Source organism: Lontra canadensis, unplaced genomic scaffold (assembly GCF_010015895.1).
Source record: "Lontra canadensis isolate GAN:19392208 unplaced genomic scaffold, GSC_riverotter_1.0 scaffold17, whole genome shotgun sequence".
Lineage (NCBI taxonomy): Eukaryota > Metazoa > Chordata > Mammalia > Carnivora > Mustelidae > Lontra > Lontra canadensis.
The window spans coordinates 26,265,504-26,277,849 of NW_022631011.1; the positions used below are offsets into that span (position 1 = coordinate 26,265,504).

General features: G+C 43.5%; 1 protein-coding gene across 1 annotated transcript in view; it reads left to right on the forward strand.

The window, feature by feature from the left end:
• Nucleotides 1-7,625: 7,625 nt before the first annotated feature.
• EMILIN2 (elastin microfibril interfacer 2) overlaps nucleotides 7,626-12,346 on the forward strand; it is a 54,521-nt gene continuing 49,800 nt past the window's right edge. The window contains exons 1-2 of the mRNA XM_032859825.1: nucleotides 7,626-7,916; nucleotides 8,414-8,536. Coding sequence (XP_032715716.1) covers nucleotides 7,783-7,916; nucleotides 8,414-8,536 — 257 coding nt within the window. The 5' untranslated portion in view covers nucleotides 7,626-7,782. The remainder of the gene's footprint in view (nucleotides 7,917-8,413; nucleotides 8,537-12,346) is intronic.

A 12,346-nucleotide genomic window follows, 5' to 3' on the forward strand; every position in this document is an offset into this window, starting at 1 on the left:
GGGTCCATTTACAAGTGAGAAAGAGAAACAAGGTCTCTGGAGGTTGGCCTCACCAGTTAGGTGGATATGATGTGAACAGAGTTGGTAAAGGTCCAAGAAAAACTTTACAGAGGTTTAGATTTATTTGAGCCATTTACATTTGTTCAAAGATAAAACTGAACTGTCCTCTTCTAAGTTTGAGTTTTCAACTTGTTTTCAAGTTAGCATCCCCAGATCCTAGTTCTCTCCCAAATGCAATGCCACTTTCCTCCCTACGTATAAAACGTATATGTTAACTCATTCAACTCTCTTACGAAAGTCTGCTTTCTTTCACTTTATTCAGCGAATGTTATTAAATAAAGTACTATGTGCCAGACACTATGCCAAATATCGGGATCAAACATAAGATAAATTAGAAATGTTTTTTTTCTTCAATATATATTCAAAACTAATGGATGATGATGGAAGTCAGAATCAGTGTGACTTTTGGGAAGGATTCATGATTAGAAGGAGCCATGAGGGGCCCTGGGGTGCTGGTCATGTTTTCTTCACAGTCTGGGTGCTGGTTACACAACTGTGTTCAGGTCATGAAAATTCATTGAGTCACTTATGACTTAGGCACTTTTTATAAGAATGCTGTACTTTGGGGCGCCTGGGGGGCTAAGTTGGTTAGGTGTCTGCCTTCAGCTCAGGTAGTGATCTCAGGATCCTGGGATTGAGCCTCGAGTTGGGGGGGGGGGGTCCCTGCTCAGCAGGAAGCCTGCTTCTCCCTCTCCCTCTAACGCTTCCCCTGCTTGTGCTTTCTCTCTGTCAAATAAATAAATGACTAATAAATTAAAAAGAAAGAAAGAATGCTATACTTTGATAAAATTCACAGGAGAAAACCATAATCTACAAATATTTATTTTTAAAAATCCTTTATGAAACTGGAATCCCTAGTACTAAAGGGGAAGATTCTTTTTGGGTTGAAACACATTGGAACTGAGTTCTGATAGGGTTTTGTTTTTTATTTTTTCTAATGTTCTTCCTATTTCTCCCAGGAATCCTGGCACCACTTTGCCCTCAAACAGCCCTTTGGAAAGCATAACCTCAGAATATTCAGGGAATAAAATATTTTGTTTTTGTTTTTTTTAAAAGCTAGGGGAAAACATGTAAGGATGCACTAGAAAACTAAGGCACTTTCCTGCTTGACCCCTCAGCATTCTCTACGACACTTGTCTCACCTGTATTTTCCATTAGTCAAAAGATAGTAGTAACTTTTTTACTGCCCATAGCTTATTAATTTATGTTTTGTTTTTTTAACCAGCGAATGTTCAAAGATGTCAGTGGGGCCTAGAAGGAGAGCTCTGCCGCTATTTAAATGTGCTAGAACCAAGCCAGAGCAGTTATAGAATGGAGTAGCACAGTGTTGTGTTCTCAGCTCCTGAGGATGAGTGTAAGTGATTAAGTGCAAGAAGATAGAGCCAAGAAAAGCTCATGAAAATATCTACCTTCATCAACTAACTAAACAACCAAGTCTTTGCTGCTTAATCAACTATTTTAAAAAATAATATAAACTTCAAAAAGTTACCAAAATGTGCATGAGGCAATAACAGAAGAATTTGATGCAAGTAAAGTTTTCACTTGGAGAAAACCAGTTATTTCTCATTTTCTGGTTTTATTATTTGCATTGACATTTACTAATATTTTAGCCTTTATAAAGGCTAAACAAACATAGCGTGGCTTTCAGTTCATTTTAGGACTCTTAGAATGACCATATAATTTATTGTTCAAACCCAGGCACTTTTGAAGATGAAAGGAGACGCTAAAAGTAATTAATAGTGTTAACTGATCTGCAACAGGAGTAAACTGGGACTGGCCCGGGGAAATCAGGACATCTGCTTACTCTACCTATTGTTAGATAAGGGAAAAAGAGAGCCAGAGTTGTGTTGTTTTGTTTCCACCAGGCTGTACTGCTCTCCTTCTTGTTTAGTAGTCCTCAATCCTACCTGGCCTGTCTGCCTCACCTACCCACCCCCCCCCCCCCCCCCCCGGCTACATCTAAGACCACATACCTTGGTCTGCCTACTTCACCAGCTGGCCACATTAGAAACATACCAGATACAAGTTACTTAACTGCCCCTTCCTTGCTAACAAGTACATTCATTTTTTTATATCATGGTGGATTTAAAGCAAAACAAAAACTGTAACACTTACCTTAAACCCATACTTCTCCACAAACTTTCCTAATTAACATCCAACTTTTCTGATTGTATAAGCTCTATTTTTTCATCATCACCTAGCCACACAGTTCTTACTATGCTATGTTCTATTTACCAAATGTAGCATTATGTTAAATCATTTCAGTCAATTAAGATGAGAAAGAACTCAATCTGTTTTTCTCTGGCTCCCACATTGCCCTACAGTACAGTTTTGAATATGTAGAACTTCCCCAATATACTTACTGATCAAACAAATCTTCTGATGGCCACAAAATTCCAAGAACTTTCCTTTATCCTCCCAAATGTATCAATTTCTTACTGTTCCTGGACTTAAGTTGAAATACCATTCTTCCTCATTATTCATAAATTCTGCTTACCTATTTACTAAATTTATTTTTAAATCTAAAAGAAGCCATACTTATAGAATATTCACAGTCATTTGTAGACTTGTGCAGGGAGGCAAACACTTCCTTGCCTGACGTGCTTATTCCCAGCCAATATCCAGCAAGACAATGCTCTACCTTCTTATTTTCCCTCTCATATTACAAGTAAGTGTCCTTTTCATGGTAAATTTAGTGTCACTTTTTTTTTCTTTCATTTTGTGCTCTTTGTTGGTGATTTTGCTGTTTAAAATGGCTCCCAACCATATTGCCAAAGTGCTAGCTAGTGTTCCTAAGCACAAGGCTGTCATATGCCTTACGGAGAAAATATGTGTTAGTTAAGCTCTGTTCAGGCATGAGTTACAGTGATGTTGGCCATGAGTTTGATGTTACAGAATCAATGTTATGTATTGAATAAGGTATCTTTAAATAGAAACACATGTAACACAAGGTTATGTATTGACTGGTTGACAAAATCCTTTGTGACCAGAGGCTTGTAGGAACCTACCCTATATTTCCCCTAGGAGCAATTGTTCAGTATTAGCTAATTCAGTGTTGGCAGCAACTTTATACAACATACTATATCAAATAAGGAGAATTGACCATACTTAAGTACTCATCACATTATTCAGAACTGCATAATCTGAAATACTAAAAAGAATAATTTGCTCATGAATACTTTTTGAATGAGCATAGATCAAGATGGTGGTAAAATTTAATAATGTATTTTATAATCATCAAACATATTCTATTTGGAACATTTTGTTGATTCCAGAATAATCGACTCTTATTCAATAAATAAATGATGAACTACAACATAGTTTGATGTGGCTTATATATGAAGACACTACTGCCTAAGCTGTTGCAGCTCTCTTGGAAACAAATCAAATCCAAAGAGCCTATTTTTGTCAGTTATTTCTTATAAAGAAAAAATGTATTCAAAACCACACCATAAGTGTAACAGCAATGAATTCTCAAACATATTATTTGGCTATAGGAAGCATTCTTGGGACAAAGAAACATCTGAAAAAAATTAAGCAATATGGAATTAGAAACTAATTTCATCTTTTTGAGAAAGAAGAAGTTCACAACGGAGTTGCCTGATAATCTGAGTTTATTTTTGTAGAGTTAATGATCCTTCCAAAGATCTCACTGAATTGTCCTAAAATTTTTTGGTAGAGGATGAAATCTCCTGAACAATAAACTGAGCTATATGTTCCCCCCTGGGGGCAATAATAAAGAAAACTGGGCTGGAAGTCAAGAATCCAGTATTCCATTCCTGACTATTACATTAGTCATTCCAAATGAGTCATGCATGTGCTTTCATGACAACCATTTCTTCATATATTTCTTACTTAGAAAGAAGAAGAAGGGTAGTACATGGTCCGCTGCCCACGTCAGTTGGCACCAACAAAGAATGACAAAACTCCTGAACCTGACTGCAAATTTGTTGCAGTGCTGATGTGGTAAGAGTAACAATTGTGAATATTCATCTTCCACTTGCCAGGCACTTGTCAATAAGCCTGGCACTGTGCCAGGCAGTTCACATGTGATAACCCAACTAATCTCCCAACAGCCCCACAAGGCATTCCCATTTTCAGAGCAGAAAGTGGAGGATCGAGAGGCCTACTTGTCTGAGATCATTCTGCTAAGAGGCAAGGGTACCCAATTTTGAACAGTATGTTAACTCCATTGCATGAACTCTTAACCACTGTTTGTTTTCATGTGTGATTTCAGGCATGATTTTAACTTTTCACAATTTTGAAGTTCTCGTGTGATAGTTTAAAACATATTAAGTCACACACCCCTGATCATATAGGGAGATTTGTTCCTGGTATCTCTCAAGAGAGATGATTAAAATAATGGCCATAATTCTTAATAATGTCACCAAATCAATCAACTGATAAATAAGACCAGTCAGCTTCTGAAGATATTGAGATTTTTGAATCTTTAGCTATACACAGCAAATGGGATATTCGCAAATAGGTACATTAAGAAAAGTTGAAGAGAGCAATTGTTCTTTGTTTTGTTTTGGTCTATTTGAACAAAGTCTTTGATAAGACAGGAAAGTAGCTGCTGTTTGTAAATTTTAAAGTCTAGGGATTCACTGAATTCATTCTGAAGGTGCCTTGCCCAGTGGATGCCTATATCAAATGTAACTGATTAAAATTGTATTGACCAAACATTTGCATTCCAAAACAGACCAAGCTAGAGTGCAGTTAATTTTTCTCAGAGATATTTCTGTCTCTCTTTCACTACCAACTTAAATTTCTTTTTAATGAAGCGCATCTTATCATTAACTTATGAATGTATAAGGCATTTTTGTAGGGTATATTATGTTAGGAATGCTTTGAAATCAAAATTTATTCAAGATACCCAGTCTTCAAGGACTTTTCCCCCTCCTCATTAGATAAGCAGCACAAAGAAGCAGTAAAGACACCTAAGAGTATGCCTAGATATCAGGGGGGACTTTTTTGAGTTCTAGAAAGCAAAGACAAGAAATGAGAAGGATGGGACACCCAGGCTAGTCTTAAGACTCTTGACCACATACATCCTAGATGCAAATCAGTTCATCTTGATCAAGAATCATGTGCTGATGACTAAATGTGAGGATGGGGAAAATTACCCACCCCTGGTGATGGTCACCCACTCTCCTCCACCAGGTAACTGAAAGGGAGTCTGGGGGTACTGGGGGCCCTTCTCGTGAAGCAGTGAGATATGCCCCCAAGTACAGAGCCTGATGGGCATTTTTATCATGACCAACAGTGAGGGAATAGGTTTTAAGAAGCAGGTCTAACTTTGCATTTTTGCTTTAACTAAGTTGGTCACACAGAGTGGGAGTAACTATGGGGCACTTTGATTTTAAAAGGAGAGGAAATGCCTTCAGATTTGTGATAAGAAACTGACAGTTTTCAAGTGGTTCTTTAAAGTATTTGGCAGCTTATAAAGAATTCACACTTAGTAGCATTCTGCCAGTGACTCGGCCGTTATTCCTTATGGCTAAGGTTGCTTGACCTGCCTTATTAGTCTGTCTCCTAATGTGCTCTCTATCCTCAGGATTCTTCCCTCTGCTTTCTGGAGATGGCTTTCTGGTTCCCAAGTTTGATGTGTCTGTTCCTGTAGCTAGAGAAGAGAAAGGGAAGAGGGTCCCTTGAGATCTTGGTCTCAAGTCTTCCTAAGAGTCAAAAGTCTTCTTCCATCTTCCCAGAGCAGCCCCATCTTCCCAGAGCAGCTCCTCACCCAGACAGGTGGGCACATGTCTAGAGAAACATATGTGACAAATACTGTCTCACTTCATTGTACATCAGACAATTTCCACCCTTCACTGCACAGGAATGCCTGGGAGCTCTGTAAACACAGAACCTAGGTCAGTTTTGGCTCACTTGTGAATCCTCGCTATTTTCACATAATGCCTAGCTTATCTCAGATGCTCAGGATAAAATTTATCTACTGGTAAGTACTATTTATAGCTGATTAAATATAGTGTTGTGGTCATCTCAATGGAAAGTTGGTCCTCAAGCTCTTGGACTAGAATACACCTTCCTAGTATAACTTTAATTCAATGGAAAAGGTAGTTTTGACCTCATCAGTTCAACTCGCTCTCAAGTTTGAGAGTACCTGTACTGAAGAGACATTGTGGTTAGCTGCTGGGTATAGACATGCATCATTTGTGTTTCATTTTTTGTGTCCTGTTTCTTCCCTATGACTCTTCATGAACAAAAATGGTGTTAGGATGGGGACGATGGGAAGTCACAAAAACACAGATTGGGTTATGCAAGACCATTTTTTTATCCCTTTCTGTGATTTTTCCCCTCTGGGTGGCTCTTCTGAAGGCTGGGATGACTTCAGCCCATTATGTGTGTGATCTTCTGTTTAAGAAAGTTCATGGATGGACTGTTTCCTTACATGGCATAAGTTTCTGCTTGGCTTTTGTGAAATTTTTGCTTAGGGAATATCCTTTCTTTCATTTGCAAATCAAAAAGCCCAACAACATCCTCAAGGCATATTAGAGATAAAATGGACCAATGGCTTCATTTAGGGAACACAGCAAATGTTTCCTGTCCATATAACAGGCCACAGCCAACAACAACCTGTTCACTCACGGAAACTGTAGTTTATGCGGTCTGCAAATAACCTTACTCTAGTGCTCATTAGAAAAGCGGATTGATTGAAATACACCCCAGCATACAACACTTTGGTAGGGATTTTATGTGACATTCTTCTGTGGAGTTGCTTGGTCCCCAAAGAAATTGGTGGAGATTACTGTAACTCTAGGCAGAAAATATGTAAGCAAGCGAAAAGACCAAGGTCTAGCAGTGTTTGAACTGTGAGGAGCAAATGAGACCATTGTGGCCTTTCATGTTGACAGAAAAAGTTCAGAGTAGGACACGAGAAGCAGAGACTGCCAGATTATCTTTCAAAATGTAGTGTGGCGTTTATTAGAGTCTGATGCTGTGCTTCCGTCGCTGTTGTGAAGTGTGGGGCTGTCTCCCCGCTGCCGTGCACGCTCACTTGGACACTGAAATGGATGCATGAGGCAGAGTTAAGAGAAGAGCATCCGTGTTCATTTCCCCCTAGACTCTAAAGTCCAAATGTGAGGGGGAATGGAGACGTCCTGCCAGGGGAGGCAACCCGAGTCGCGTCCCTCCCAGGGACTGATAAAGATGTCCCTCACTGTCTCTGGGGAGCCGGCACCGGGCACAGCAGGCACGACGTGAGGACCGCCAGACTCGCCGGCTGCGGCCGCATCCCCAAGGGGCCGGGGCGCGCCTGCTGGAAGGTGGGAGGCGGAGTTGCTCCTCTTCTGGGAAGAGACCAAAGGAATGAGTAATTGGAAATTCTGTAACTTAGACCCTTCTCCTAAACTCTTCAGCCCTTTCCCCCCAAGCCCCCTGCCGAGAGGCAAGGGCACCGGAGACAGGGAGCCGTGGTGGAAGGAGAGTCACGTTTCGGAGAGGGAAGTGAAATAAAGAGGGCGGCACCCGGGGGGACCTGTGCGTCATTGAGGGACCGAGGAGAAGCGCGGGCGCACGGGGTGGAAAGGAGAAGTGGGAGCGAGAAGCCGGAGGGGGTGGCCGCGGAGTGCGGGTGTGGGCGTCGCCAAGCACCCAAGCCTCTCCTGCCTTCTCCGGCCGCGCCCCGTCCGCCCGCAGCCTCGCGGCGCCAGCCTCGACCCTCAGCGCTCCGGATCCGGCCGGCGGGGCGCGCCCGCCGCGCGCAGTATGTGGCAGCGGACACGGCCCCGGCCCCGCGCGTCCTGGCGCTGGGCGCTGGCATTGCTGACCCTGGGCGGCGCAGGGCTTTGCCACGCCGGCCCGCAGCCCATGCACCCCGCGCGGCCGGGAGCCAGGAACAAGTAAGTGCGCCGTCCCTCTCCCGGATCCCCGCACCGAGCCCAGGGCCCCCAGCCTCCTCCTCCCCGACCCACAGCTGCCCTGCGGAAGGCGAAGAGCAGCAGCCGGGGTCCCCCTTGGGCTGCCCGGGTGGCGACTCCTCCCGGGAGGGCCGTGCGCTCCACCGCCCGCACGGTGGATCTTGCCAGCCCTTTCAGCAGTGCTGCCTCCGGGGCCGCGGGGCGCAGGGAGTGTCCCGCAGAGCAGGGCGACCAGGAATTATGGAAGCCCCTGAGACCACAGGCACTTTACTTTTTTTGTTGGCTAAAGGTGCGCGTTCCCCGAAGGCGCAGCCGCGCTCCCTCCATTGGCTGCTTTGCGGGGCTCCCTCCTCCGCAGAGACGCGGGGCTCCAGGAGCCTCGCTGGGTCCGCGGCTCTTATCCGCTGGCCGGTTCTCCCCCAGCCTCATCGTTCTCGGGGTTTACACTGTGGCTTCTCGCTCTCTCTCCTTCACCCCAGGAACTGGTGCGCCTACATCGTGAACAAGAATGTGAGCTGCTCTGTGCTGGAGGGAAGTGAGAGTTTTATTCAGGCTCAGTACAACTGTGCCTGGAGCCAGATGCCCTGTCCGTCGGCGCTGGTGTAAGTCCTTGAGCCCAGGAGCGGGCGGGGTGCGTCGGGGCCTGGGCGGTGGGTGGCGTCGGAGCGTTGGGCTCCAGCCCGTCAGTAAATCTCTTCCAGAGGGAGAGAGAAAACTCAGCAGCTGAGAAGACTGAGCGCTGAACGCTGAGCGGGGTCCCGGGCGCGCTGGGGGATTTTAGAAGCGTGTGTTGCCCTGAGTGACCATAGAGGATGCGCACGACTTGCGAGCTTGTGATCACCGGGGTATAGGAGGGGTGAACGAAGCCCCCACCCCCACCTCTTTTTTTTTTTCTTTCAATTTTATTACTAACATAAGGCAGCTGGACCTAATTAGATCCATATTGTGTGTGCTGGGACACACAGAAGATTCCAAAATGTATACGGCTAAAAACGTTGAAATGTAGGATTAGCTGAGAGGTTTGTTCTAGCCCGTGTCCTAAAAAAGGCGAGTTTTGTCCAAATGGCCCCATAAAACGGACCTCTTCCAGCGTTATAGCTCTCTAAACTGAAGTCCCAGCAATAACTTGCTTAAAAGTGAGTCATTTTTTTTTATGTTAGATTTGGGGATTCAGCAAAGACTTTGTCGGGAGAAAATGGTCATCTTTTTGATGAGAATTAATCATCGTTTTGCTTATAAAGATTTCATCATCTTAAAAAAAAAAACAAGGAGGAAGCAGTGCGATGGAATAGATATTCCGCTAACTACCTCACACGCGCTCAGTTGTCTTTTGGTAATCCTTTGTGTTTTGGGGTAAGTTGGTTATCAGAGGAGGAGTGATACGAATCAGTGGCTGTTGGGGAACACATGGGATGGTTGAAATGAATTGTTTTCCCCTAAGAATAAGTTGTTTGTCTTAGGGCACTGTTGTCATTACAGCAAAGAATAGCCAGTAGGCGGATCTGTCTTTGGCAAAGCAAAGGGACAGACTGAAACTGTACTCCAGGAAATCTTATTCCAGAAGGCGGTAGATGAGGCTTTAGGCTTTGTGGGGTGGAAGTCGCCTCTGGATCATTCCACTTGGGCTGTTGTGGAAACTGCAAACAGGGAAGGGATAATTCCTGGTAGGCCAAGAGCAACAACAACAACGGCCTAGAAGAGACATACATCCCCCCTCGAATATACAGAGGAACAGGCAGACATGGAATCCCTAGCTCCCTGAGTTGGATTTGTCAGAGGGGATGCACGCGTCATAGTGCCTGTATCTGTACTCCGCAGTCTGTAGACCTCACAGTCCATGGCAGCAGTCAGGGAAGGGAGAACCGAGTAAGATTTTTACATGGTGACAGAGACATGAACTAAGTACTCAACACGGTTTGAATGGATGTGCTTAAACTTAGAATTGTTAGGAACATTTCATTTGTTTTACCCAAGAACTGCATTTTGTGGTTTGCTATTACCTAAAGACTTGTGGCAACTCAGATAAATGAATTTTTCATTTGGGGAGGTCATGCTTTTCATTTAAAAGATGTTTTTCTTTTCTTTTAAAGTATCTGAAATTCTTTTAGTGCTTGCAAAATTAAATGATGATTTAATTGTTGTTTTTGACCAAAACTCAGTGGAACAGATTCTTTGTCGTCAGTGGGGAGCAAATCACCTCCAGATCAGCAGGTTAATGAAAGGCAGTTGGAGCATATTTTTGCCACCCAGTGGGAAGGACAACAAAAACTGCTATAAGAAGTGACAGATGTTTCTGTTGTTTTCTTAAATAGATCCAAAATAAGCGACCTGGTGTTTTTCTTCAGTAATAGCCACCTAAACAATTCAATTGTTTTTATATCTTAGATACTGCATTGTAAGTGTGAAATTTTAAAAATAAGAACAGACTGTTTTAGCTGATCAATCTGAACATTTTGAAATGTAAATAGTTAATTCAGTCTTGACTTTTTTCTGTTTCTTTAGAGCTAGAAAAGGAATGGTTTACCTAATTTTTCAACTACTAGATCTGTCCTAAATTTTGATGCTTGGTGGACGATGGAAGTCAGAGCCTCTTTATACTTAAAGAGAATGAATGGCTATTTAACATGGAATTTCCCAGGTGTTTCTGATGAATCCAGAAGTCCTAGTCCCTTCTCTCAGTTCATGGGGTCGTTTTCAGGTGAGGTCTTCAGGATTTGGTCCTTAAAACCTGAGGCTTGAGGTTGGCCGAGAGGTTGGAGCCAGAATGCAGTTTGGCAGCTGGGGCCCGCGGAGTACCTGGGAGGGGCAGGTGTGCACCAGCAAGGCCTTGGGGCTGGGTGGAGTTTCTAGGCATGGTGGAGCGAAAGGAGAAGGAGGAACCAGAAAGGAGAGAGAGCAAAGCCAACTTTAGACGAGGAAACTTCATCTTAGGGACCTCAGGAGGGGAAGTCCATAGGTTGAGGGGTCCCGTGAGGCTGGTGGCTTTAGCTAGCAGGAAGAATTTACTTCTGCAGAAAGGATAGTGTGAGGTCAGTGGCAGACAGGCATCGCAGTTCGTGTGAGATTAAGGGAATAGGTCAAGAGGAAACTTGGTAACACAGGCATCACATGTGGTCCAAAGTCTTCGGTGGAAAAAAGGGAGTTGATAGTAGCCAAGCAGGTGAAGAATCACTTAGAAAATGCTGTGTGTTCTGAGATGGGAGTGGAGAAGCCAAGGGAGACGCTGAGCAAACTCTCAGACACGGGGGGAAATCAGCTAGGAAACGAGGTTTAATGGGAAGTCCATAGAAATAAGTGGAGAACATCTGTGCCTGGTCGTGTCATTGGGCACTGAGCCTCGGCAGGCTGTACAGACCTAGCCCATGTGCCTTTCCAGAAGGGTTAGACCTTGCTCCATTTGCATATATGAAGAGCCTTCGATTCCAGGTTGCAAATTTGGGCATCGTTATGTGAAACTAGGGCAGAGAGGGTGTTTGTGTATGTGCGCATTTTGAGTCCTTATTTTTCTGAGACCGAAAGAGACTTCTGTGTGTCAGATGCTGCGTTGGGGCTTTTCATTCCGTAGATGAGGTTATTTAATTCTTGCAGCAGCCGTTCAAGATGGAAACCATGGTCCCCGTCTTGCCAATGAGGAAACAGAGGCTAGATGTTCCCTAACTTATCTACCGTCACGTGATGCTAAGTGACTGAGCTGCCCGCAAACCCAGGGCTTCTGGCCTTTGGCCCCATAGCGATGGAGAATGCATTTGTTTGTTTTAGTGTGTGCCTTTCGTAGATTGCCCAGTACTCAACTATTAAGAACAATTACACCTTTCGTAAAAGGCAATTCCCATGTAAAAGTGATTGAGAACTGTTTGTGTGGGTTATTTGCTTCGATGCATTGGACTGTATAATTTTTCATACTGTCCACTATGCTATACGGTTTTTTTTAATTTTTCCATTTTATTGAGATTTAGTTGACATACAGCACTGCATAAATTTAAGGTATACAGCCTAAGGACTTATATATGTTGTGAAATGATTGTCACAGTAAGTTAACATCCATCATCTCATGGAAACAACCACAACAAAAAGGGCAAGTTTTTTCCTTGTGATGCAACCCTTAGGATCTACTCTCTTAACAGATTTCAAATACACCATTCAGCAGTGTATGTATGTACATACACTCATGTACATTACATCCCCAGAACTTTGTTACAACCGGAAGTTTGCACCTTTGACCACCTTCGTCCAGTTCCCACTCACCCCACGCTTCCCTCTGTTAGCCACAAATCTGGATTTTCTGTGAGTTTGTGTATTTCTTTTAGATTCTGTGCATAAGTGAGAATATACACATGCATACTATGTATGTCTACATACAGACATACAGAATTGCTTTCTATGACTTCCTTCACTTGGCGCAATGTCATCAA